Source organism: Aulostomus chinensis, chromosome 20, assembly GCF_037954235.1.
Source record: "Aulostomus chinensis isolate RoL2024-O1b breed Wild chromosome 20, RoL_Achi_v1.0, whole genome shotgun sequence".
Taxonomy (NCBI): Eukaryota; Metazoa; Chordata; class Actinopteri; order Syngnathiformes; family Aulostomidae; genus Aulostomus; species Aulostomus chinensis.
Window position 1 is genome coordinate 19,548,126 of NC_141339.1, and position 27,542 is coordinate 19,575,667.

The 27,542-nt window shown below is 42.4% G+C and overlaps 1 protein-coding gene across 3 annotated transcripts; it reads right to left on the bottom strand.

Annotated features, from left to right (window-relative positions):
- Positions 1–249: 249 nt before the first annotated feature.
- Positions 250–27,290, bottom strand: ppp2r5cb (protein phosphatase 2, regulatory subunit B', gamma b). 3 transcript variants are annotated; one of them, XM_086189182.1, is made up of 16 exons: positions 27,159–27,290; positions 26,568–26,627; positions 23,408–23,570; positions 10,875–11,074; positions 8,027–8,137; positions 7,729–7,821; positions 6,859–6,989; positions 6,716–6,775; positions 6,419–6,527; positions 6,242–6,295; positions 5,032–5,202; positions 4,821–4,948; positions 4,609–4,710; positions 3,788–3,860; positions 3,514–3,630; positions 250–2,557 (listed from the first exon to the last, which is right to left on the bottom strand). In XM_086189182.1, exons 1-16 carry the CDS (start codon positions 27,183–27,185, stop codon positions 2,423–2,425), a joined length of 1,734 nt encoding a protein of 577 aa, XP_086045308.1. In that variant the 5' UTR covers positions 27,186–27,290; the 3' UTR covers positions 250–2,422. The 3 variants fall into 3 exon arrangements, with proteins under 3 accessions (XP_086045308.1, XP_086045307.1, XP_086045309.1); XM_086189181.1 differs by having other exon boundaries at positions 23,408–23,573; XM_086189183.1 differs by lacking the exons at positions 23,408–23,570; positions 26,568–26,627; positions 27,159–27,290 and adding an exon at positions 15,839–16,000.
- Between the last annotated feature and the right edge of the window lie 252 nt (positions 27,291–27,542).

The window sequence follows — 27,542 nt, forward strand, 5'->3', positions numbered from 1 at the left end:
TGTGTGTATATATGTATATATATATATACACACACACATATATAATGTATGTGTGTATATATATATATACACACACACACATATATAATGTATGTGTGTGTATATACATATGTCTATATATGTATACACACACACATATATAATGTATGTGTGTGTATATACATATATGTCTATATATGTATATACACACACATACATTATATATGTGTGTGTATATATATATATATATATATACACATATATACACACATACATTATATATATATAAACACACACACACATTATATATATATACACACACACACACACATATATATATATATGTATATATACATACACAACATTTCTTAAGTCATTTAGTATGAGACGTATACTAAAGGACACTTGAAATACTCAATCCTTTTCATAGGAAAACAAAGCTTATGTAAAATGACGAGAGCTCCAAAGAAGCCAATATTAAAGCCTTTTCAGGAAGAACAATCAATCACCGATGGCAACGATCAACAAGGAGATGGAATCGTGTGATGCAGTCGGTCATCGGTCTACATTGTTCTTCAAGACAAACATGGAGAGAACGCAACAATGACTGCAGTTTTTCTTTTCTTTTTTTTTTTCTTTTTTACATTTTTTTCCACATTCAGTTGAATCACTGATAAAGAGGTTCTGCAGGCAAAGAAGATTTAAAACACACACACACTTTAGGAATAACTTAGAAGCAGCCAGTGTGCACTACTGAGCAGAGGATCTGATAAATGCTACAAATCAAAAGTGGAATGGGACAGCTGAGCTGGGGGGGGGGGGGGGGGGCAGTTGCAATGTGGAAAGTAACGATGGGCTGGTTGTTGTCAACAGGCGCCCAGGCGAGGTGGCCCCACACACCGAGACAGACAGCATGGCGGATCTCAGTTCTTCACTGGTTTGTTTTTCAGCTGTTTTCTTTCAAGTTTTATCAGGAAGTGCTTCATTGCTGAGGTGGCCAGGGCGACCACTCTGCTTCTCCTTTTCCAACTACAAACGCACTTTGTAGCTTCACCAAGGCATGTGCTGGAGTTCTGAATGTCATGTTTGTAGCTCTTTTTTTTCTTTTCATTTCTGGATGTTACAATTTTAAATCATCTGCAGTTCTGCTACTACTCGATTCTCAGTTGAGCAAATGTCCCCTTCGACTATAAAAGGCACTGTGACACTGAAAAGAAAGGCTGAGCTCTTCAAAGCGAACCTCTATGACGCAATCGAACGAGTGGTTTTATAAAGAAAAGGGTTTTGCTTGAGAAGAGTAGAAAAGACGATCAGCACAGTTTCTTCCAGATTCGAACCCCACGTTTGACTTCTCTCAACGGTGTTGTGCAAAACAACTCGCGACCAGAAGTCGGTGACTTCTCGTGGACGAATGAACACACTCCTACAACGGCTGGATGGGAGCGAGCGGACGCCAAGAATTTCTACCATCCTGAACAAACCAGGCTTCACCGCAAAGAATCAACTGAACTACCTGACACAGACGCACTGCGTTCACCCAAGAATAAACACCTCGTGTCTGAATTTTCAACTCGTCGCATCTTTTTTCCCCCCTCCCTTCGGGTGAATGCAACACACCTCCACAGACACATGCTGAAACCGGTGTTATTTAATTTTAAAAGGAATTTTTTTTTTTTTTTTTTTTAAAAGAAAAAGAAGTTGGCACCAGACTGGGTTTCCAAACAGGACCTACCAGATGAAAAAGCCGGACCCGTCAGACCAGCACTTTGATGGACACCCTAAAGCTTTTTAAGCCAGACAGAGCCCAGATGACAAAAAGAAGCAAAGATCAACGAACCTTCACAGCGAATGGAGAATGAATAAGAAAGCTCCGAACAGAGCAAATATACAGACAGAAGTGTTTCTGTAGAGAGGAGCTCATTATATACTATGTAGGAAAAAATATAAACAGTTGTCTCCTTTAAATGTTAATGAGAAAAATATCTAATATTAAATATATAGAAACAAGTGACAATTTCTCATCGACGGATGTTCTTTACATTAAACTGAAGAAGTCCTCTGTGCAGGTTTTTGGGGTTGGGAGGTTTGTTGTATTTGTACAAGCACCTGACATCTACATAGAAGAGGCAAGAAGAGACAGCTGACGCACAGAACACCTGAGAGAGATGACCAGAAGGGGGCAGCACAGCACCCCAAAAACACAACAAGTAGAGAGGAGAGAGTGGAACAGAAACGAGACGCCACAATGAAGAATTCCGGGTGAAGCTGGGGACAGTCAAGTGTGACAGAAGTAAAGACATTTTCTGTGTCAGGTGGAGGTGAGACTGTTCAGTTCTGTGTTGTGCTGGGCTGGACTGAGATACCGCAGTTCTCTTGATGTGCAGGCCCGCTGGGGGCCCCTCCGTGGATGCTGCTGGTTTTAAGGTGGCTCTGGAGCCATCTCTTAGTGGCCGTCGTGTGTCGTCAACATCTCCTCGGCTCGGCGGTGCAACTCCAAAGCTGTGACGGTTGAGATGTCCTTGGGGAGCTCGGATTTCCTCCGCATCAAAGGACGCTCTCTTCGCTGGTCCTTCTGGAGCTGAACACCCAGAGGAGCGGGCGAGGGTGGGGTGGTGGGTGGGGGTGGGGCAGACTGATCAGAAGCATACAGCAGTAATATACAATCCAGAAAATATTATCCCATGTGTCTATTATGCCTCATGGGTTTGACAGAAAAGTGTGACACGTGTTTTGTCTTGACTGAACTTTAAATGTCAAAAAACAAACAATTTTTTAGGTCTTCCCTCTCAATCATTAGGGCGTTTTCTCGAGAGGAGCGCTGTACTGTAGAGCCGTGAACTCTGCAGGTCTACAGAAGACAACAGTTTGCCATGCAAAACCGATCTGCTCCCTAATTTTAAGGGTCACTTCCTCAACCAAAACCACACCCACCCATCAAATTCACTGAAAATCAGCGGGGCGGTTTCAGTGTAGTCCTGCTGAGTTACTCTGACCAGCGGACGCAGTTGGAGCCTTCATAGGGGCAGTGTCTTCTCCAAATGCGTCACTATGGCTGAACATCAAATGCAAGTTCGTAATTCGAACGTAATCCGTACTGAAAGACAGGCAGGGATGCACCATGTCTGACTCTCTTCAGTGTCTCACAGCCGATATTTACAGATGGTGATATCTGCGTTCAAACAAGTTCGTGACATTCATATTTTGTAAAAACTGAGAAACACGCCAGACCATTAATCTCATATAGAAAAAAAACCCTCGTTTCCTCATCATCTGATGAGCCGAGACTTGAGCAACCCTGGGCTGTTAGTTTGGCTCATCGACACTAAAAACAACCAGTTACCTGCAGAGATAATCATACTTCTCCAACGACGGCAGAAGTACAGGAAAAAACATTTTGCACCCAGAAAACTTGAAATATTAAGCATTTTTGTTTTCTTACAGTTGTTTTTATGGTCAAAAGGGTTTTAACAGACCACAAGGGAATACCTGGGGTAGGAAGTCTACCTCACACACGTCAGACTCTCCAATCCTCACCTGAGTGGCTTCCTCCTGTACGGTTTTCTTTAATAAGTTAACGTCATCTAGCAGAGGCCCGTCTGTCTCCATGTCCATCAGACTGCCTGGGCCCACAGAGTCGACGTACATCAGGAACTGTAGGGGGACAGAGGAAGTAGAGGTAGTTTTCCTTTCCTGCCTCCAAGCATAGATGTGAGGGATCCACCAACTTCTCCAACTCAGCTTCCTGTGGCTGCGCCGATTTACGGTGCAGTGCCACTGACGTCACCCCGGTGCCGTTTCTGTTGCTCACCTGTGGGTTTGACTTCGCTAGATTCTCAATCTTGAGCCACGCTTCTTCTCTCTCTTTCCATTTGGCTTTTTCTCTGAGAAAACAAACAAAACACACCTTCAATTACCACATGACAGCTGCGTGCTCGGAGAGCGCCGTGGCAATCAGTTCTGACCCCCAGAAATGAATAACGAGCGGTTCCCTCATCTCACCGTCGGTACGAGTTTTGAACGGCTTTTTGTTTTTTCTTTATACAGCATTAAATCTGTCAATCAATACCACACTCCAGAATTCTGAAGTTTTTAAAAACTTGCCTGCAGACCTTGTTGAAGACATTAACATGTCAACATGACAAGTCCAAGTGGGAAGAAGTTTGAAGCTCAGCTGTGCTGATGACGACATCGTGCATCGGTGGTCGAGTGCGTTTCACATGAGCTTCCCACACTCGTCGTAAACAAATTTACACTTTTGAAAAAATATCACGACAGTGACGTACATTTGTGAAGATTATCTCAACAAAACATGGATGTCTCATCAACATTTGTTTGCCAAAGCCTTTATTTTCGGCAAAAATCCAAAACCAAGAGCACTAATCCACCTGGTTTTGGACTAAGGGAACCTGCAGCGATGCCAGCTTCCTGGTTGGCCTGCAAAAACACAGCGTCTGTGTCGCTGCCTCGAGGCATACTCAAAGACATAACATCATCACTTCACCCTTTCTTGCTTTTAGATATTTGGGTGAAATTCAAGATGAGAATCATGGATGAAAGCACGTCTTATGCAGTTATTTTATGTCACAAACTGTTGGAAAAAGCATCTGTCAGCATCAGTTGGTGTCATACTTGCTCTTCTCGGCCCTGAACTGTTGGGTGCAGTCATCAAACAGCTTCTGGTTCATCTCCATGAAGAGCTTGAGAGCATTGTAAATCAAGCCGTGAATCGTCCTGCAAACACAGTACCGTAATTACCACAGCCTGTTAGACTTTCTCATTTCCAAATTTAAAAAAAAAAATTAAAAAATTTTTTTTTGTGGCAAGCCAGTGAGGTGACTCACTTGTTCCAGTGAGTCTTGGAGTTGCGGTAAAGGGCTGGGAACATGATTGGCAGGATCTTGGCGGCATTGTCGCTGATCAGACTCATGATGTACTCGTTGTTCCAGTAGTACAAAGCTCGCTCGGCCACCTAATATGACATCATAACAACGTTAAGACACAGACGACATGGGGCAATTTCTTTCACAATGAATCAAAACACCACAGACGCACCTGAAAGTGGGGGCTGGACACACATTTAGCCAGCTGCCTGAAGAGGGGCTCCATAACTTTGACGAACTCCGAAGGCTCAATGACATCCAGGATCTCCTCCAGTTCATTGAGGAACATCACTTCTTTTGGACTGTGCGTCTTTGGCCAATATTTTAACAAAGCCATCACTGTCTGCACAAAGGACAAGAAACTCATTAAAGAAGAACACTTGGACTGCTGATTGATTTCATCTTTTGATTACACCAGCCAGCACAACAGGGTTCAATAACAAAACACAGACACAGAGGGAAACATAAAAAAAGCAGCGAATTTCAACATAACATTTTCATTCTATTGTGCAGAAAACAGGCTCCAGGAGGCAGTCTGCATTTTTAAAAACCTCTACATGTCTTTTTTGGATCAACTTTTAATTTCTATCAGTACATTTCAGCTTCGTTTCCTCGGTGGCTTTATGCCAATAAAAATGCAACCTAACAATCCTCGACAGATTAAACGCAGCTTTAAAACACTTTCACTTACTACTTAATACTTAAGCTGGCACTCACATGAGGTAATCCCAATCACGCCAAAGCATGTTTGTCTCCTAAAGCCTGCTTCTTTTACTAGCCTGAGTGTTCGGTATCACGCCCAGGTACGGCACGCTTCCCCAGCCCTGGGACACAGGGAAGGGGTGGGCTTCAGCACAGTACAGCTGCACTGGCTGGTGGCCGGCAGCAGCCGTGCGTCTAGTGGCTGTATATATAGCGGGCAACGAAACTCCGGTAGATGAAGAGGTGAACTATCTAGATATATAAAGAGTGCAGCTTGATAAGAGAATATTTTTTATGCGAAGCATGTCTTCCACCCGCCGCTCGCTGAGTGCTAAACTAAGTCCTCAATTTTAGTTGTCACTTTTAGCTTGACAAAATCTTCTGGGTTCCCGATTAAATATCTGACTCAAGTGATGCCAAAAGCGTGTTCAGGTCCAGAGAAATCTGAGCATTAGCTGTTGGGGGAGCGCTGGTGGCTACGGTGGTGATGGTGGCGGTTGTGGCGTGGGGCAATCGTGCTTCTCTACGATACGAGACAACGGGGCCAAGTGTGAGTGCAGACTTTAACGAGAGGCTTCTTAGCCCTCGTACAGGAACTCATCTCGAGCAGAGAGGATACTGAGGTATAATTCAATCAACAATAATAATGACAAAACAACAGGAATAAATCAAAATCTTACAGGTTCTGTGAGGGTGCTATCCTTCTCTAAGAACTGTACCACACAGTAGGCCAGCTGAGGGACAAAGGCAATATAATGTTAGCACACCTGCAGCAGTAGGAAAAAAACAACAGCAACAAAAAAAAAGAACGCTGGAATAACTGGCAAGAGCATATTAAAAACTGACTAACTGGTTACCTGTGGGTGATAAACACTTAGTGATTTGACTTTGTGCAACGGGAGCAGAACTTTCAGCAGGAAAATCTTGTGTTCTTCTTTCAACGGTAACGCAAATCCATTGATTATACTGGAGGGGAGAAAGGTGGCCATCAGGGAAATCACTGCGGCAGTTTTAAGTGAGAACACAGACTCCAAATGACAATAACCACGCTATAACTCTGCCGATCTCATCTTTTTAATACTGTGCAAACCCCGACAGCAAATAAAAGCAAAACTGCATTCTGAAACGCATACGGCTGATTCATGACCTCTTACCTGCCTAAGATTTCCAGTAATTCTGCTATTCCATTATGATGTTCAGTCTCATAAATGAACCTGGAAGACAGTAACCAGCAACATGGTGACAAAAAGAATTTGACACAAACTCTGTAATGCAGCAAACTAAACTGCTCACTTACCTATAAAATATGTTATTTATCTGTTTCCTGATGTACGCCCGCAGGCCCAGGAACTTGCCATAGATGCGATGCAGAGTAGTCTTTAAAAAATCTCTTTCTCTGGGGTCTTCGCTGTCAAACAGTTCTAAGAGCTGCACACAGGAAACAGACAGTGAGAGCAGAGTCAAGTGGAGTAAACACTAACAAGTGATTTCTCGTGAAGACTGAAAGGACTGGAGATAAAACAATTAAGGACTGCACCAGACTGGGGATTACAGGGCAATTGAACACATCAAACTCTCATGAAAACACTTGAGACAGAGAGATCGCAATCGCAGCTGGGTTGGTCATAAATACACACTACTGTCGGTGTCCAGAGGCCATCTGAATAAAATCAAACACAGCTGATGCGTCTCACCAGCGTAATACTGTATAAAATTCTGTTGTATAATTGTGCAGGTTTTTTTTGAGTCCATCCATTCATCCATTTTCTACCGCTTATCCTGTTAAGGGTCGTGGGGGTGGAGCCTATCCCAGCAGCTTTCAGGCAAGAGGCGGGGTTCACCCTGGACAGGTCACCAGTCCATCACAGGGCCAACACATAGAGACAGACAACCATTCACACTCACAGTCACACCTACGGACAATTTAGAGTATCAATCAGCCTCGTCCCCTCTTGATGTCTTTGGACTGTGGGAGGAAGCTGGAGTACCAGAGAGAACCCACACAGGAACAGGGAGAACATGCAGACTCCACACAGAAAGAACCTTCTTGCCGTGAGGCGACAGTGCTAACCACTGCACCGACCCGTCCAGTTTTTTGAGTTTAAGTAGGAAATGTATTACAGAGAACAAATATATTAAAACAACACATGCATTTTCTTACACTTACCTGCATTACAAACTTCTGGTCAATATACTTTTTGGCTATGTTTGGTTGAAAGTCTGTTGACTCTAAGAACCGTAGGAAGAATTCATAGACGAGCTGTGAAAGACAAACAGGGTTTAAGGACTCAAGTCTGAAAGCTAAATGCATGCAAAGACTAAGCAATGGTGTCTGTGTGTGTCTGTCTGTCTGTCGATGATATTTTTCAAGCACTGTACGTTGTGACCGACAGCATGAATTTGTGTGTGTGTGTGTGTGTGTGTGTGTGTGTGTGCGTGTGTGTGTGTGCGCCCATGCTGCACACCTGTAGATGTGGCCACGCAGCTTCAAGCGTGGGCTCATCTTCCTCTGGGTCAAATTCTGCACCCGTGGGATTGGACGATGGCGGCAATGTTCTGAACATATTTATAGCAAACTGGGGACAGACGGAGAAAAGCAGATTAATCCACTGGTAATTCAGAAATCCTCACTGAAGACAGATACAGAATACAATGGCAGACATTAAGAAACCCCAAAAACATCTTTAAGCTCTGGGAAACGACAAAAGGCAGGCAGTCGAAGCCCGTTTACCACACAGTGTTTCTAGGTTTCATTCTGGCATTAACCTGACAGTTTATCTGTGTAGTGTGGACTTAAGCTCAATAATTAAAGCCAATGACAAAAACTGAAGGTAAATGAAGACCAGAGAGACCAATTAAACCACACAAGTTATTTGAAGCACAAATAAGTTGAATTGTTCATCTTAACAATGCTGACAAAAGAACACCTGGCTGTAAATCTGCCTGTTGTTCCTGTCAACAGGTGACTGAGCCGGCTGAGTGCGTGTTCTGTTAACAAACCTTTTATACTCACGCCGTGCGCTGACCTGCTCACACATATTCTATACTTCACATAGAGACAGTTGCTATTGCCAAACACTTGTAAACATTAGCTCTGACAAACGCTGCTTGCTTGACAGCCAAAAACCACAGTCGCCGATCAGCAAATACAGATGTTAACCATCATCCACTTAACCTACAACATAACCACTAATGATCAAAAGATTAAGGGAAGATTAACTGACACCCCCCCCCCCCCAAAATGCTGAATTGGGATTTTAATTTCCAAGTGTCCCAGTTTTTGAACTCAAGTGTTTTTTATCATACAGGTGTTTTTTAACTGTTCTTCCTCGTCTTCAATATGGTATTTTTTTGTTGTTGTTTTTGTCCTAATCTGTTTTATTGTATGTTAAAGTTGTGGAAATTCGTTTTTGAAAAGTTGCCACACAAATCAAGTTTGGTTTTTTTTTTGTTTTTTTTAATAAAAAGTGTGGTGGGCTGTCGCTCGAGCTGTTAATGAGGTAGCAGGTTCATGAGAACAGGAGGGACAGACAGATGACCCCAAATCCTCATCACTCCTTCCATAAAGACCTCGTCATTCTACCCAGCAGCTTAGAGTGAATCCAAATGGACTGAATCAGACATGCTGGCTGTGTTACTGCATAAAACACTGTAAAACAAACACTTAGGAGTCCACTGAAAAAAAGGGCTTGAGTAACAGAATATCCATATTGTAGGAGGCAGGTTATGAGAGAAATATCCTTTATGAAAGAGAATGTATCTCCAGAGACAGCAGCAGCCTCACTCACAGATCCCTCCCTCTCACCAGGAAGGTTCCATCTATCTTACACTTCCCTCCAGAGTCAAAACACTCTCACTGACCACCATGTTTATATTCTTAGGAGGAACCTTTGCACTTCCCTCCCCAGTGAAGGGGATTAACTGAACAACCGCTGTCATGTCATCCGAAGGTCTGCCAAATATTACCTCCATAGCTCCTCCACTGAGGTATGCTTCATGCGTCAAACACAACCTGAAAAAGCATCAAGTGCTTATGGGAGACAATTGCGTGTAAAGCCTTAACATAAGAATAGACGCTTTATGGCTATAAAGGAGTTTGTCGTGTCAATCTCCACACTTTGATGATGAAAGCCATCAGTACACTTCAAAGGGACCTCCTCCTTCAGGGGGCAGAGGAAAGGAGCTGCCAGGAATAAGAGTATATTTTCATGGTGATTTGGTAGCTCCACTGCATTTTCTACTGCATTGATCAAATAAAGCCACAACAAGGAGGAGGGGGGGGGGATCTGCACCTTGATCATCTGCAGTTTACCATGCAGCATTGAGGCAGGGCTTTGATTAACATCAAAGGCTTTTTAATTTAGCCTGGGAACGCAAACCTGGCACCACGAGGAAACTGCAGGCTACAGAGTCAGAGGACTAGTGAATCTAGTCCCTGACAGCAGCCACACTGACAAAAGCCCAACAGTAGGGAACAGGGTCAGATGTGGTGAGGTGGAAACGACAGAACATTTAGGTTTACAGATGTCCAACAGGTTAACCACCTTCAGGCATCACCAGTGAGAGACCACCAGTGGAAACGAAACAGATGGGCCACTAAGGGATGTTCGGATCAAGCTTTTCTGGCCAGGACCTCGGCTCAAACCTTTAATAATTAGTCATATATGAGCACCAAGCTTTGATGTTACTTTCAAGCCATGTAGAGTTAAAAAAGTCCAACTTTGGGTAAAACGCTCGGCACCGTCACTTTTCATCCAATCGTTCAATCACATTTGAGTCACACAAATACCATTGAGCCCTACACGAACGCGTGACGAAGGGCAGCATCAGAAATGTGCTCCAACCAGATGCCAAGATGTTTCCCTGCCCACAAAAATCTCAATCATCCAGAGGACAACAGAATGTGCTGTATGTCTGCATTTTCATTTCTGCAACCGCTCTGCAGTTCATAGCAACCAAATGTTGTCCACTTGGGCTTGGCGTTTTCAGCTGAGGAAAAAAAAATGTTTGGTGGACAAAGATCCCTTAATCTGGTACAATTTATAAAGCGATATTAAAAAACAATATAGATATTATTTTGTGTGTAATAATAAAATCTTCTTATGGGGCAGACTGAGGCAGATTTTAAAAAAAAAGAAAAAGAAAAAAAAGAAGTTAACTTGTATGCCCACACACGCAATAACCAAGTCAGGAGAAATTGTCAGCCTGAAGTCACATCTTGAAGAAGCGCCGCTCTCTTCAGTCGAACCTGAACCACGAGCGCCTGCACTGTTAGGTCAATAACACATTTAACTGCAACAGCTTCATACTGACCATGTGAACCACCTCTGGGTAGATGGGTTCGGTGATGACATTTCTGTTGTGGGTGATGTATTCCACCATCTCGCTCAGTGCAGCCCGTTTCACCTCCTTCCATTTCAAGTCACTCAGTGGGTCTGAGACGAAGTCGAAGAGGACGCAACACTGCCGCAACTTCTGGATGAACAGCTTCTCCTGCTCTGCAGGGGGAACATCTGCAAGACAGAAAGAGAAGAAACAGGTTGGTCACAGTGAAGATTTATTTTCCTCTTTCATCAAAGAACAGGATGGAATATTAGTCTTTCACAGCCCCTGAGGACACAGCAGTGTGGTGTAGCAACATCCAAGGTGGTGCTGGCAGTAGCCACAGAAAAACATCTAATTTCACTGGGAATGAAGCTGGAATCTCGGACTGGTTGTGCTGCAGGGATTCACAGTTTCATCTGGCATCCTGCAAGTTAGCAACACTGTGAGTTCCCTCCATCAAAAGCCACTCAGGTGTGTTATTTACCAACAAACTCAACAAAACATTTAAACAAAACCATAGACAACATGGAAATAATTAAAAAAAAAAAACATTAAACCAAACCCCATTCAAGAAAACTTCTTCCAGGTTTTAGGACTCATTCCTGTGCCACTCTCATCAAGGGAACAGATGAACTCCATGCAGCACAGAATCCAGAGTCCAACCTGGCAACAAAAGCTTCTTCAATATATGTGCATAAAATTAAATCATCATTTTTTAACAAAGCAATATTGGTTTCTTTCAGTCTATAATGGTGGAGGTAATAACACACCTTTTAAAGCTTTGTTCAATCCAGTAATCATTGCCAAAATATCTCCTGAACACACTAAGTTGTACTCAAGCTACTCAGGTTCAACACAGCTGGATTTGGCAACTGCTGAGTCCATGAGGTGACATGGAGAATTGATTTACAGACATCGTTTGTATCAATAATTTAGACAGTGTCTCCACTCCATCAATAATGCAGAAGCTCCAAATCTGCCTCCAGGAATATTGAACCACACCTGTCTGTGGAGAAACATTTACTTGCAATTTAAAAATCATAACACGTTTTTGTAGATGCCACACTGTCAATGAGCCAAGCACCATTCTTTGCCAGCCCGCATGCACAATCACCATCCTACAGCGACTGCAAACAATTATAATATAATAATTACTCAAATAGCATGAAAGGAAGGGTTTATGATTGAATAGACCGAGAATTCAGCAATCCACAAATCCTCTGAGAGGCAGCTAAATAAAGAATCGCCATTTTTTTTGCTCTTCCCTTTGGAACCGTTTGACGGCAACTCTCACAAGACCTGAATGGCTTCCCCAATTTTTAGATACACATATTCAGCTTCTGGCTTGATAAAATAAATACATAATAAGAGAACTTCGTACCTGTGTTAAAGCAGATAGTACAGGGAGCCTTGTACCTTACCTCTGGTTTATGGATTACTCTGACTGAGCAGTAGCACACTCCACTTTCACAGGAGGAACAATTTTCTAAATTGACAAAATCTCAGTAGGAGAGGAGGAGAAACGCTTCGAGCCAGCCATAGGGAGATAGCATGCCCTGTGAATCAGTTTTCCTCTGTGGGTCAGACTCACAAGACCCAAATCACTCTGAAAGCAAAAAGGATGACAACAATATCCAATCATTCCACCTAACATGGGGATGAGGGACTTTAGACAAAAGGTCACTTCATCAAAGTACCTCCGAGGCAGCACTTATTTGTTCTTTACAATGTGTGATTTATGAGTCAGTTTTGTCTCTGTATTAATGACCTGCATGTGTACGTCACCATGGTGACCACGGGCAGAGACAGGACTTTGGACCAAGGGGGGGTAACACTGCTAATCAGAGATTCACACAGCTGCGGCCGTTGTTGGGTATGCTGCCCGTCTGTGCAGTCAAGGGATGCGTCAGCCAAACGGACCTTATTAAAGCACGGGTAACTTGGTGTCAAGACCCTCAACGCCGGCTAGTCAGCACTTTTTCTGCATATATTTAAGATTAGAGACAGAAGGGATGGAAAGCTGAAACTAAGATTTTGTAAGGCTTCAGGCTTTCACTTTACTCCCATTTACAGAAATCATGCTTGCACTGTTACATACAGATATAAAACAAAAAAGCTCAATGCAACCCCAGCTATCCAGGAAGCACACACGCGTGCACGCACGACAAACTCAAACACAGAAAAAACTTCCACTCTAACTATGAGCCTACACAGCAATTTCCAGTACGTTTACCTAACAGGAAGCTGAGGCATAAACACATATACACACCCCACTTATCAGACCGGGCGTTTGTCTAAATGGTAAATGGGCTGCATTTATATATAGCGCTTGTCTAGTCTACCAACCACGCAAAGCTCTCAACAGCACACTCATGCACTGATAGTGAAGGCAGCAGGAGCATTCTGAGTCAAACCTGTAACCTTCATAGTACCAGCCAACATGCTCCACCACACCCAACACGACTCCACATTACAAGTTATTTTCCAACAATGCAGGTCTTTGATTTGTATGATCTGACTTTAATGAGTTAAACATGCTGCCTTCTTGAGAACAGTTATGAAACACGATGTCCACCATCAGACAAAACACGCAGGTGGGTAGTATGCAAGTTATCAAACAATTACTGTACTTTTGCAGTGGAAAGACGAAATACTGTAATCTGTACTTGGCTGCATTTTCACAACAGGAGCCCACTCTGGAATACTTCATGTACCACATACTGAAGCACAAAGCACCTGAGTGGACACCAGTTAAAGAACTAGGTGAGGCAGAGTCGATTCTAAGAGATTTCTACACAGTATTTCACGCACAGGCTGGAACCTGAGCGAGGAGAGGATGTACTTTCCCTGCATCTCTAGGTTTGAGTCAAAGTGGCACAGGAGGTGAGTACACACCGGGAAATATTGCCACATCATCCACTACCTGTAAAAGTATTGCTTTCTGGTTCCCAGCACATTTATTAATTTCCTGAGTGAAAAATACAACACACACAGAAATCTTGAGCCATCACACAATTTAATCTCTGAATCAGCCATCAGGACTTCTTCTCGTAGTGTAGCAACCTGGAATAATGAAGAATAGTGAGTTCGTAAATAGCTTCACAGTAACATTATATCGTCACACCCTCTATCCAGGATCGCAGTCACAACCAGGATCTAATCAACTAAAGGTCAAACGGCTGAAGTGAGCTTCAACATCTCTGCAGCCTGTTGGGAAGGAAGTCACTTCCCCGTCTCTTACATTAACAGTGCAGAAACATGAACAGATTTTACAAACAGCCAACTGTACAGGGGCGCTGAATCACAGAGGATCTCTCAGTCAGTACTTAGCTCGTCGTAACCTACGCATCACAACACAGTGACTCTGCCATAATCGACACTTTGTGGGATAATTGGGTCTACGATATACCACATTGTCTGAATTGATGTAGAAATACCCCTAAAAATTAAAAAAAAAAAAGTATTTACATACTGCATTGTGATGCCTGTTTCAAACAATTTGACAATGAGGTGAATCAGTACCTCGCCAACTAAGATCCTAATGAACACCAACACACAGATGTGCAATAAAAAATGTGTCAAACCTGAAAGACAAAATGTTGACTTGGTTAACACCACCGGCTGTTATAATGAAAATATCCATTTTTAGCAAGGGCACAACTGTACAGACATCAAGTCAAAAAAAAGGACATATCGTGACGTTTGCAGCGTCACACCTCATGGAACAATCACACACCGTCAGTTACAACCTTGATCTCTCTTTAGCAGTTACCTACAAAAACCACTCAGCCCTTTTTGGGATAAATAAACAGGAAGAGTCTCTTTATGAGTAAAATGTAAATGAATCTCTTTACATCAGTAAAGATTCACCTGGGATGTGTTGGCCTTTAAACTTTTCTTTACATTCTTATCAAGCTAATTTAGGTTTACCTGGTGATTTTAAAACAGACACACCAGTATCTGAAAGGTGTGTATCTGTTACTGATGAGTTGAAATGTGCGTCCACCCATGAGCACCTCATCTCATCAACCCGAGTGTCAGAGGTCGTCCAGCTCCTGTTACACAACAGCACTAGGGTTTCTGAACAAGCCTAAAATATTAAGAGACATGCTGTGCAACTGCAGACTTCACACACCAGCCTCTCTGCATGGATGTGCAAATAACCTTTCCTCATCTGAAGGCTCCTGCTTGCAAACAGGAAACCAGTTCTGGACACATGCCTACTATTGAATATGTAACAAACTGGCACCAGCAGTAAATACTTGCATTGCCAGCCAAAATAAATGTGGACAGCTGTTTCAGTCAATATTTAGCCGACTACACTAAGTTTCACATCTTGCCGCGGGTAGCAAGTGCATGCTACCAATTCCGACTGTAGGATGCATGTTGTTTGCAAGACCAGCACCACATATGATTGCAGAGGAAGTTTGATGACATAGAAGTACAATACATGAGCGAACACCCGCCTGAAATTTTTGAGACATGGCATTCATGAAGTGGGAGGTACTGTCTGCTATGATGATCAATAAAACAAGGCTGGTCCCAACAACTTAAACATGTCAAATGACACTACATATAAAGCAATACAGACAACAAGCCCTGACCTCACTTCCTATGACATAAGCAGTCTTGATGGGGGAAGGGAGACTCAAAACATTCTCATTCTCTCTCTCTCTCTCTCTCTCTCTCTCTCTCTCTCTCTCTCTCTCCCCGTCCCTCTCCCTTCCTACAGAGACAAAGCTATTCAGTGCCTTAGCTAAACCCTTCCTCACAGACATGCAAACTACTGCAACTTGCCGCAACTTTCAGAAAAGTCATCAGACAAATACACATTCACCTACAAAATTCTGATTAGCAGCAGCAGAAGCAGCAGTAAGGAACAGCATTATCACTCACATCTTCAGAAATGAAAACATACAGAGCAGCAGAGGTGGCAAATTTCCTACTCTCACCTCTAAAATGCATGAGAGCCACAGGCTGGAAAGGCCCGTTGGAGCTCGGTGCATCCAGAACCATCCCGCTGGCAGGTCTAGTGCATGCCAACATCAGTGAGGAGAGGCGGCAGACTGGGGAGAAGAGGGCAGCCCGGGCTAAAGCGAGGAGCCGGCCTCCATTTTAGCACAAACACTGAGAAAATGAAGCTCCCCTGCTGGTGGAGGGAAACCAGCTAGTTTGTGATGTCATCCTCCAAAGCAGCCGTTCAGTTGGCTGGCTGCAATCACATGGGCTGGCTGTCAGAATAAATAAACATGAGGAGAGGGAATGGCTTGTGGGTTGCGGGGGAAGGGGTGGGACTGTTGCTGTGATTGGAGCAAGAGCTGCTACATCCTTCGAGAGTTCAAAACAAAAACTACGGCTCTGACTGGGCCGAGCTTGACATGGGGATAGGGGCAGGAAAAAGACACTTAAACCTGGAAATATCACAGCTGCCATAACAAATAAAGAAATGTAGGATAAAAAGTGTAAAAACATCCTGGATGATAAAACAAACAGATTCCTAAGAGGGGGCTATAAGCCACAAGTCAATACAATTTTGAGAGCTTTTGATGTACAATAACACCTAAAAATGTGACAAATTTACACAATAATCGTCCGGCAGCTGTGATTAGTGCACACCAGGAGACTGTCTGACTCTGCTCATCAGATAAAAGTCTCCTCTGTGTGTGTGTGTGTGTGTGTGTGTGTGTGTGTGTGTGTGGATGAGACAGATGGCTCTCCAGGAGCACAGCCTGAGCCCAGGTGTATGTGACTGAAACAGGAAGGCAGGAAGTGTCAATGTGAGCAACACAGGATGTGCTGCGCTGTCTCAACAGTGCTGCAGACAAACCCAACACTGTAGAGCTGTGCAGGCAAAGGGCAAACCTACAGTGATGCAGACAGCTGAAGGGAAGGAAATGTCACCGATAAATTACTGATGAATATATGAAACTGAGAAGTTATTGTTTAAATTAATGAGATTAGACACATTAGAAAAGGTTGGTGAAACAGGGGGAAAATAATTGGGGGTGGGGGGTTCATAAAAACAGTTTTTGGCCTTTTCGATGCAACATGTCCAATACTAGCTGGTTCTGAAGAACAAAAATGGTCAAAGGTAATTCCTCAAGACTTCTCTCGGCTTTTTACAGATCGACTCTTCTTCTACTCTGCGAGAACCACAGCCATTTCCTTGTTTGTCACATTAGCACAGTTTACTAAAAATATGCCTCTTAATTCAATGCAAACAATTACTGGCATCGCCCTCGAACATCCTGTAAACATTACACCCATTTATGTGCGCGTCTAACCCCCGCGTGGTATACACCACATAACCAATCACCCTTATCAAGTGTGGTGTATAATATCATGCTGCCTGGGCAGTCGGAATACCATGAGACAGATAATGTGCACAATGCTTGCAATTAATGGCTTTTGTGTCCCTGACCTAGAAGAATGCAAAAACACATGTTTTTACAATGACTATCTGAAAATGTTTGCCTCAGCATCACGTACGGCGCTGGATGGATAAAAGCAATCCTCATGTGTCACAGGACGAGGATTTTACAGCTTAGTAAAGTGAAGTACAGAGTATGATAAAGAAAACCCAGGGTTCCTTTTTCTTAGGTACAGTCTCATGGTTATAGAATAATGAAAAAAATTGAAATACACAATTCAGCATTTAATATAATTTTTACCTTACACATTTTTTTCACCATTGCAGAGAGTTCTACTCAAGATTAAGGTGGAGTCCGTTATTCTGGAATGATTGGATTAAAATCTCTCAATCCAATTTTAAGGCTCCATCAGATGACAGCAAATCACATGCCAACTTCTTTTTTTGTGTACTACTACTGTGTAGCATGTAGGTCAAACAAAATGGTACACGGGCTCATTTCTTATTACTTTTATCTTCCTTAGCGGCATTCAAAGTGCTTCACAATACCGCCACACCCACACACATACAGATGAATGTAATGTTGAACAACACAAAGTTAAAGGCATGTTCCCTTTTCAGGCTTGAGGTAACGGCCAAAACGGATAACCAATACATTTAGGCTCTTGGATATAAAGTCCCTTTTTTTATATGTATATGTATTTATATAATATCCTTGAAGACCCATTATATCTGCTGTTAACTACTGTTATATGCATCCAAAACTACATTATGCACCACATTTTTAGAAATCACTAGAGTTTAAAGAAGAAAGAAGACCGTGTCACAGCTCCTCCTAGTGGTCTGGAAGTGAGATTTCAGCTAGATTTGCTGCTAGAGCAAGTGCTCATCTCCAGCTAAGCAGTGATATCTCATACATGCTTGGCAACAGCTGAAACGCAGGACACCGGAGCTAATCACAGCAACTATGGGCAACTATTGTGATTCCATCAGCCAAGCCACTCATAAACTGAAGAGATTAACACAATCAAAAAAAAAAATTCACGACATAAAGCCTCTTTACTATGATAGAAGCACAAGTTTCTGTAATGCTCCTGGAGGGAAATGAACCTGCGTGGAGGCAAAAACCACATCTTAGCCAGAGAGAAAACCACCTGCGACTGGGTTTCACGCGGCTGGATGAACTTGACTTCTCACTTATGTTACCCAGCACAAATCAAATCGACTGGAAGGAAATGAGCAGCACAAATACACGTCACACAGGCCGGTGAACAGATGTTTTGGGAAAAGAAACAACGGAATTATTTAATTATGCGTTTTTCATTACTTCAACCAGCAGTGTTCAAAAGTTTAAAGAGGCACAGTCTCGACTAGCGAGTGATAAAATGGAAACAAATTCATCACAGATGCAAGTCAATGCAACTGGACGGTTTTATAAACTGCTGACTAAGAACACACATCTTTTGATTTAGAAGAAAGAGGACGAAAGTCTGACTGACAATGAAGATGGATGATCTAGTCAGAGCGTATAAAGGGCTCTTTTCTGTCCATCCCCAGTCATGAGGCTATTTCCAATCTGAGGATGTGTTGTTCTGACAAAGACAAGACCACACTGAGCATACACACTCGTTAGAAATACTCTCCTATGGTGGATTCATTCATCAGGCTCGAACGCTCTTGTCATTTCTGTGCTACCCTGGCTGTGGAAAAGGTTTCAGGAGTCCTACCAGGATGGGATGGAGAGATTGCTTATCTTAGCAATAGCAGAGTTTCCTTTAAATAAATGTTGACACTCGACTGAAACGCACAGTTGAGTATTTGATTTAGAAGGTCTGCTGAACCTCCCATCACACACGTCCTCCATAATAGACGCTTAGGGCTTGAATCTATTTGGAGAAACAGCCACATCAACACAGGACAGAAATGCTTTTAAAAGTAGCTGAATTTAATTTTCCCCTTCAACAGCTTCCAGTGATGGAACGGAAGCACCAACTCTTTTTATTCAGATCAATATGGCTGCTCTGCATACCTCCATATAATGACTTAATATCCAGGGTCTAACAGTCACAGTTGCCGGTGGGCGGTGTGTGGTGAATTCTAAAGGCATGTTACATTCTGCAGACAGCCACAAACATTCTAACATGCATATTAAATTGCTGTGTGGATAATAATCTCTGCAGCAATCAGCACCATTGTTATAGCTCCTCAAAGTCCTCATGATATGATCCCAGAGATGATCAACTCATGCTAATCTAATTTAAAGAGTACATTTACAAACTAGATGCACATGTGGCCAGGAACAAAACTGATCTACCAGAGATTATTATCCAAAGCTTTCAAAAAATAAAAGGGTCACTCTTAAGGGAACTAAGTCTGTTCCATGAGCTGAGGTGCAAAAACTGTTTATTGATAAATATAAAATATTTTTTAACTGTTTGTAACTATTATTTTTGTAATGGCCAAAATATCCAGGTCAGGTAGGTTACATTGCTGACAATGAAAACGTCTGTTCAGTTGAATAATTCAAACTAACCAGCAGATGGCGACAAACTCTGATGAAAACACACCTTGTGAACTGCAGTCTGTTTTAAAGGGAACACATACAGAGGCGACAACTGTTGTTGTTCTGGACGTTCTGGCAAGTACACTAAAAATGACACCACAGTGGAACACATAAGCAGCTGTCAAGGATGTATCGCTCGTTTAAAGGTGGAACGATTTATTGGAAACACAAGTGTCTTCGCTTTGTCTCCCTGCTCTACTGGGTTGCGCCTTTATAGTAGAAACATAAATACATATTTCTACTCATGTGTTTGCAGATGCTCACCAAGTCTTCAAAACAGACCAAAAAAAAAGGTTGTGCTTGACAATATTAATGTAACGAGAAGGAAGACTTGGTCTTGAAGAGAGTTCATGGGAAAAGCTGCCGATGGTCGGGGTTTTCAGTCTCGCCTCAACCTTGCGGCTCTGCAGGCGGACAGGCGCGCGGACATGTGTTTCCATCAGGAGGTGGTGAACATGCCTGGAATGAAAACAGGTCAAGCCAGGAGCCTGTTTGGGCAGGAATAACATCTACCGGACCACTGTGGGATCATGCTGTGCAGAATGTTATCAAAGCTTTCAATGGGCTTTGGGAAGCAAGTAGCTTTTACAAGAAATGAAGTTATATACTTATTAGCTGCTTGATCAAGATGAATTTAATGTATATATAAATAATGAAAACCCTTCACAGTGACATTGACAGTTACTCTACTGGAGAATAACATCTGTCTGCACTGCTACGGTGTGCTCCACCTAACTGCTTCATTGCAATCAGGTACTCCGACTCGAAAAAATAAATAAAAGCTTTCAGGACTTTATTTTTCGGGGGCTAATAATAAAGTCTGACTTTGGAGAGGTTTGTCGCTGATGATCAGAGCGCATGTTATTCTAAATTCATCCCAACACTGGTCGGCTGTGCACAGCATGAAGTTTGGAGTTTCTGAGACAGACTGCTGCACTGACGCTCGTGTGCATGTGCTATCTATCAGCTTATGAAACAATGAGATAACATTCAGGTTTCTGCTTCATAATAGAGCAGCATTTGTTTTTTCCATTCCTGTGGCATTAGTTATTTACACTCCAATCTCTCCAAACAAATAGAAGACTCCACACAATCTAAAAGAAACCTTTCCTTTAGAGGAGATCGTAAAGTCCGATGTTGGAGGAACTTTGCTTATTAATATGTATGGCCAGTATGGGAAATGCCTTCAATTTTTTGCAACGAGGAAACTGCCTTGCTTCCACTTGCCCTGCATTTTAATAATGTCCAGAAACAGAACTTCAAAACTACTGGTATCTTGAACTGATAAGAAATCTTTTATTACATTCCAAAGAGTAATTGACTCTCCAGCTGTGTTTTTCCAGTATAAGCTGGATCAGTTATCCAAATGTTTATTTGCACATTAACTAAGTAACCTTCAACGTACTGCATTGAAGTGCATTTTGTCAATACGCCACCAACAACAGGGATAATTACTTTGGAAGTGCTGGGAAAGGCTGGGGACAGTGTTGCTGTTGTGTATTCATGCATGCAGAGACAGAAACATGCAGACACAGTATGTCCAGAGGCCTCACGGCAGCGTCCTTCCACTCCTTGCTTTTCCATGTGGCACTTAGCAGGCACAGAGTTTCGGCACTAACGCTAAAGTAAACATCAACACACATCTGCAGAGAGTTTTCTACAAGGGGAGAGAGGCCTGAAGGAAGAGTGGTACAGCTGCCAGACATTGCTTATCTGGTCACTGGCAACATCCTGAAACACAAGGACTATGGAATTAAAGCTTTATCTCTGGATTACCACTAAATATAGACGCTTGGAATAAATCCAGTGCAGAGTCAATGCCATGTACGTCCTCTGTTTGTTTCCATGTATTGCAGAATGTCATCATCAGCTCAGCTCGATATTAAAATGAGGGAGATGCAGCAGGGGATGTTCATAGATATTTCAGTGTGTGTCTGTGAAGCAGCCGTATTTTTAGATACAACAGATACATAATACATCCATATATATGGGTTGTTTAGTTAAAGTGTAAATGACTCATAAGAGCAAGATTTTGACGCATCAACAGCAGATTAACACACGTTCTGTTTTTAAAACCTACTGAGCGTAAGAGGCTTGTACGAAGAACAAAAAGCGGAAGAGACTGAGGTAAACTGAGAGGGCTGCACCATCTGAGCATCTATCTAATCGCAATTATTTTCATAGTTATTCCAATTTGATTCGCTGTTCATTGTAACATCTTTACTCTAATTTTCGGTGGAAAAACTGATTAAAATGATAATGGTGTCAATCTGTATCAAATAAAGATTGTTTGCTTACGTCTGTATGATAAGATGCATAGGCAGGACATCTGCAGCGCCACAATATTTAATCTAAAATTAGCCTTTAACAAGTATGAAACCGTCCTGAGACAGACACTTGGTGAATATGGATGGTGCATCTTAGTGTGGGGCGTCTCAGTGTGAAGCGTATATGTTATGGCATCAACAAACTGCTGCTCACTCAAACAAAACAAGCCCTTGTCCTCCTCCGTCTCTCCTCTTCATTTACTCCAAAGTTGACAGACAGTGAAGAAGCTGACATTTATAAAGTGCGAGTGTAAGTGAGGAGGAAGACGCGCATTCTTTTTTTCTTTTTTTTTTGAAATGTGAAAGACTCCAAATATTTATGCTAAACGTGGTAACCAACAGACCCTGACGTCACTCTGGGAGCTTGAACAACAACACTTGCAACTTCGAGCATAAAAAGGTTGCACTGACGTGTTCCTGCACACCCTGCTTCCTCTACACGGTCCAATGCAATAACCAAATCCACCACACTTTCAATATGAAACAGTGTAGTATGCTTCTGACAGCACACATTACTGACTAGTTTGAAGTATTGTTTTATAGATTCTCATTTGGCGTAGCAGAATGATAACAGATTGAGCCACACGTTCCCCTGTGCTGATGCAGCGTGACCATGGGACGTCTCGCTACACAAGACTAAGGTCCCTCAGACTCCAATGTGAGACCAGGATTTTCAGGAGGAAAACTATCACTGTTTCTAGCAAAGTCTCATGTCTTTCATGGAAGAAAAATTGAAGGTGATAGCAGTTGTGGTCTTTGTATAATAAGCTTGATTTCAAGGGGTATCTTTCATTCTGTAAAAGCTCAGCAGTTTGCATCACCAAGTGCTTCTTTTAGATCTGTTCTGTTTAGCAAACACTTGCCTGGCATTTCTATCAATCTAATCTCTAATTTACATCATGTTTTATTTGGAATGAGCTGGGGTGATGGGACCACTTGTGTAGGAGGCCATTGCTGCAGCTCTCATTTATATAATAAATTCAAACACAGATATGCCCACCCTGCGACGTACTGGTGACCGGTCCAAGGTGAACCCCGCCTCTCACCCAATGTCAGCTGGGATAGGCTCCAGCCCCCCCACGACTCTTAATGGACAAGCAGTAGAAACATGGACGGATGGATGGATAGATATGTCCAATAATATAGTGTTAGTGTTACTAAAAATATGTGTGGACATTGACTTCTCAGGGATAATTAGACTGGCCCTGCACAGAGATCTGTGTGCACTTTTACTTCATGATATGATAAAACAGGTAAATACCTTTAAAAGCGGGCAGTTTCTGGAGCTCCCTGTTATTGCTCAGGCTGAAGCGAGAGGAGCTCTGCCTCTTGTCCTTTTTGACAGGTGTCTGGGAACCTGGCTGCTTCCCTTTTAGCAACTGAGTGGTAGGGGGAACACTGTTGCCAGTCTTCCTGTTAGAGCTCTGCTGGAGGAGGAAAGAAACCACATGTAAAGGTACAAAGTTGCAGCATAAGCATGTGTCAGACAGGGTTATACTGGTGCACTTAGTGTGGAAGAGAAGACTATTAGCTGTTGAGGTAAAACTGTGTGTAGCCAGCAGCCACAGCTGTTTCTGCAGCATTTCACTCAACCAGACAGTCTGTGCGATCATGTAACTAAGGTCATAACCCAAATGTGCAGACACTGTAAACAGAAATACATTTGGGAGCTAAGTCAACATTTCATGACCACATGAAATGTATTGCTGTTTACTTATCCACAAATCGAGCAGCCCAGCTGTGTGCTGTAAGACCTGAAAATAGACCGATCTGCTCAATGCAATGTGACAATTTTCTCACAGCTGGCCCCACCTGCTTGTTGGAATCCATTCATCAACACACACTTGATGGCACAGTGGTTACTTAACCAGATGGAGCTGTGAAACTGTGTCTGTCTGAGTCACGGGGGATTTATCAAATTCATTTAAGGCCCAGCTCAAGTTGGCCACATTCTGCAGCACTACAAGATAGGAGCTTAGAAACAAGGCCACAAACAAGCTGTCCAGTAAAGTGTGAAACAAAGCTGAGCTTCATTATGAAGCACGCTCGCAAAACTCTTCCTCATATAAGCTCAGAAAATGAAAACGATTTTTTTTTTTAATCTATCTTTCCATCCAGACTATATGCTGCAAGTACATGAATCAAATCCCCCTATATAGAGTTTTATAAATACACCCTTCAGTCTCACATGCACCTGGATCTGGATGCCACAAGTATACAAAGCAAAAGGGAGGTTGGGGAGGCAACGCAACAGCAGCTTACAATCCAGCAATTTTAATTTGACAAGAGGCCGGGCATTAGTCGATGTGTTGCATGGCTGCTGACACACAACGGCCAGAGGGATTATTATCCAGCAAAAGGCCGAATTCAAAGCTTGACCAAAAAATATTTAATTCTGAAGATTGATTAAGCTGTAAACAAACTACAACCGGGATGAGTGACTTCAATGTCACCATGACCAGCTTTGTACTTCTTGTGTTTTCAGCGTGATCTGCACATCTACTGAAGCTTAAAGATAAAGAAAAACTGGGCAAATAACTTAAAAAGGAAATGCAATAAGACAGGGGGCTCTTGCTTTAACGCTTATAGAAATTTTTACATAGATATGGCACTATTTTTACGACATCAAAGTAAACCACAACCTTCTTCCTAAAATTAAAACATTCAGATAGTGTTTGATGCAAGACCATCTTTGTGTCAAAGTGTTCATTTGAAGTTGTAGACAGGCCGTCATACGTTCCATGAATAAACCTGTTTGAGTCTTTATAGCAGACCTAATTTCAGGCAAAACATGTCAACTATTGAAAGATGGGAACCGGATGTTCAACAATGCTAGCTTATTTCCAGGTGTCAGGACTCATTCCTGCACTGCTCTATTAAGAGCTTTACCTTCCCACTCCTCTTAATGATTGAAGTATTTCCTTGTTTCTTAAAATAAGGGTTGATATCCTAATACTCAGATAATATACAGTTCCCTTTTGCTTTGAAATAGAGAACATACGCCAGCTTCTTTGTAGTCCCTGAAACTGCACCTTTTAGAACATCGTCGCCAGAGCTACCTCAAGACCCTCCAGTTAGAGCTACCTCGAGACCCTCCAGTCAGAGCTACCTCGAGACCCTCCAGTCAGAGCTACCTCGCGACCCTCCAGTCAGAGCTACCTCGAGACCCTCCAGTCAGAGCTACCTCCAGACCCTCCAGGCAGAGCTACCTCCAGACCCTCCAGGCAGAGCTACCTCCAGACCCTCCAGTCAGAGCTACCTCGCGACCCTCCACTCCACAAACAATTTCCATTTTCCTCGGCTCTTGTCTTAAATCACTGACGATGACTGACAGGTGTATTCTTACCAGCCAAGACTCACACTGTCAACCTGTCACCTTCGCAACAAATGACAAACCACCCAGGATCCAATGCAACAAGAGAAACATTTCAACATGGCTGCTCCAGGTAAGTGAATTAGTGCAAGTGATAACAAGCAGGACACGATCACAAGAGCTGAAATGCAGATTAAAGAACTGCAACAGATATGCATCAAAATTTCCCTTGAAACCTCAAAAATTCTACTAAATTTAAGTTTGACCAAAGGTGTGCGATTGTGGATGTTTGAAATATTTTATACACCCTATACCCCCCCAATTTATAGTCATTATGGATTAGTGCTGCACGTGTTGGTGTACAATCATGCGATACAATAAACAAATGGCATCATGAGTGTAGTTTCTCGGTTGTCAAGGAAAAATTAACACAAATTACTGATAAGTTTGGAAATGTGAATTTCCAAACTCATACCAACTTCAACTGACTTCAACAGCAGTTCAGCCTTAAAACTGTTAACTGCAATAACAGAATAATACCTTTTTACAAATATAAAAGCATTTGTACAACATTTATGTGGTACCACTTAAATTAAGACTTGCTTTTTCCCGAACTGGCAGATATCACAGTTGCAACTAATTAATTAATGACTCATGCAGCATCATTTGGGCTGTGCGACAGATTTTGAGTTAATTTCCACTGCGCTGATATAACTACAACTGATTTGGCAGATAGCTAGTGTTCATGAATGTTGATATGAGGTGTATTAGTTGTTGTTTTTTTTTAAATTTATTTACACTGTTTGCAGGTAACATGCCAAAATTATCCGTACTTTAAAAAGAATGATTTATACCTGTAATTATATTGCCTCTTCAAACTTCAAGAGATGGGAGATATTTGGCCATGAAAGACATATTACTCATCAGTATGTTTCACAGATTCAGGGGGGCGTCATAGTTCCTTGTCTGAGCATCAACAAACCTCAGCAGAATCACTGCAATGATTAATGACTATGCAGTCTACTTCCAAATAATAACATCAGTGGCATTTGAACTTAAACCAGACTAAGTCCTCGGTCTTCCAGGAAGGTGTACAGGGTTAACCTACCTCATGATCTGAATTCTCTTGCCCTCCACTCTTCCCCACTTTTCCAGACTTTGGGAGATCCTGAAATAAGATATAAAGATACTCAAGCATTCGTATCATTGACGAATTGGTACTTTTAATATCACAGGTAAGCACATATTCTAACCAAAAACAACGTGCTCCTTTTTTTAACACTGGCGATTCAGCTAAGTTACCGGCTAACGTTATCGGTACTTAAGTCAGCCGGGCTTTCACGACCCCAGATTTCACCTTTCAAAAACCGAGACACAGCGGCAAACACACAGCTTCGAACACACCTACGTTGCTGCGTAAAGCATGTGCATTCAATTAAACTCTAACCGTCCAGCTTTGAGGCGACGTGGTTCAAGCTGAACAAGACAGCAAAGCGTCACCACAGCTAACATACTGGCAGGATAGCGGTTAGCTTGTAATGAATACTGGACGGCTAATGTGATGGGACACTGCACTATTGTGACGCCAGTTTATCATATGTGTAACTACCCTATACGAACTTCATTCAAAGCCGTTGCGTCACATTGTAGTTCTTAAAAAAAAACAAAAAACAAAACAAAACAAAACAAAAAAACTCACCTTGTCCTTTTTCGTTTTATTCGGCATTGTAAGAACGTAGCCGCCCTTGCTCCCCTTTTGGATACTCCACAACCAAAAATCTTGGCAACGCTCTGGGCAGCACACTGTAAGGCGGTTCAGCCCGTCCTCGAGGTTGTGATTGGCTGCTGCCTGTCAGCTGACCCCTTGCTCGTAAATTACAGATCACTCAGCGCCCCCCGTTGGCAAATTGTCGAATTACAACAAAAGTATGGATTTGTTCAGAGGATTATTCTTGTGAAATATCACCTTTCCTAATGTATCGAGCGTAAGGATGAAACTTACGTTCATTGTAATTTCAGTGCAAATTTGAGGAACGTGTACTTATAGTCAGTTTTTACTCGACCATGAGTATTTGACAGTTTA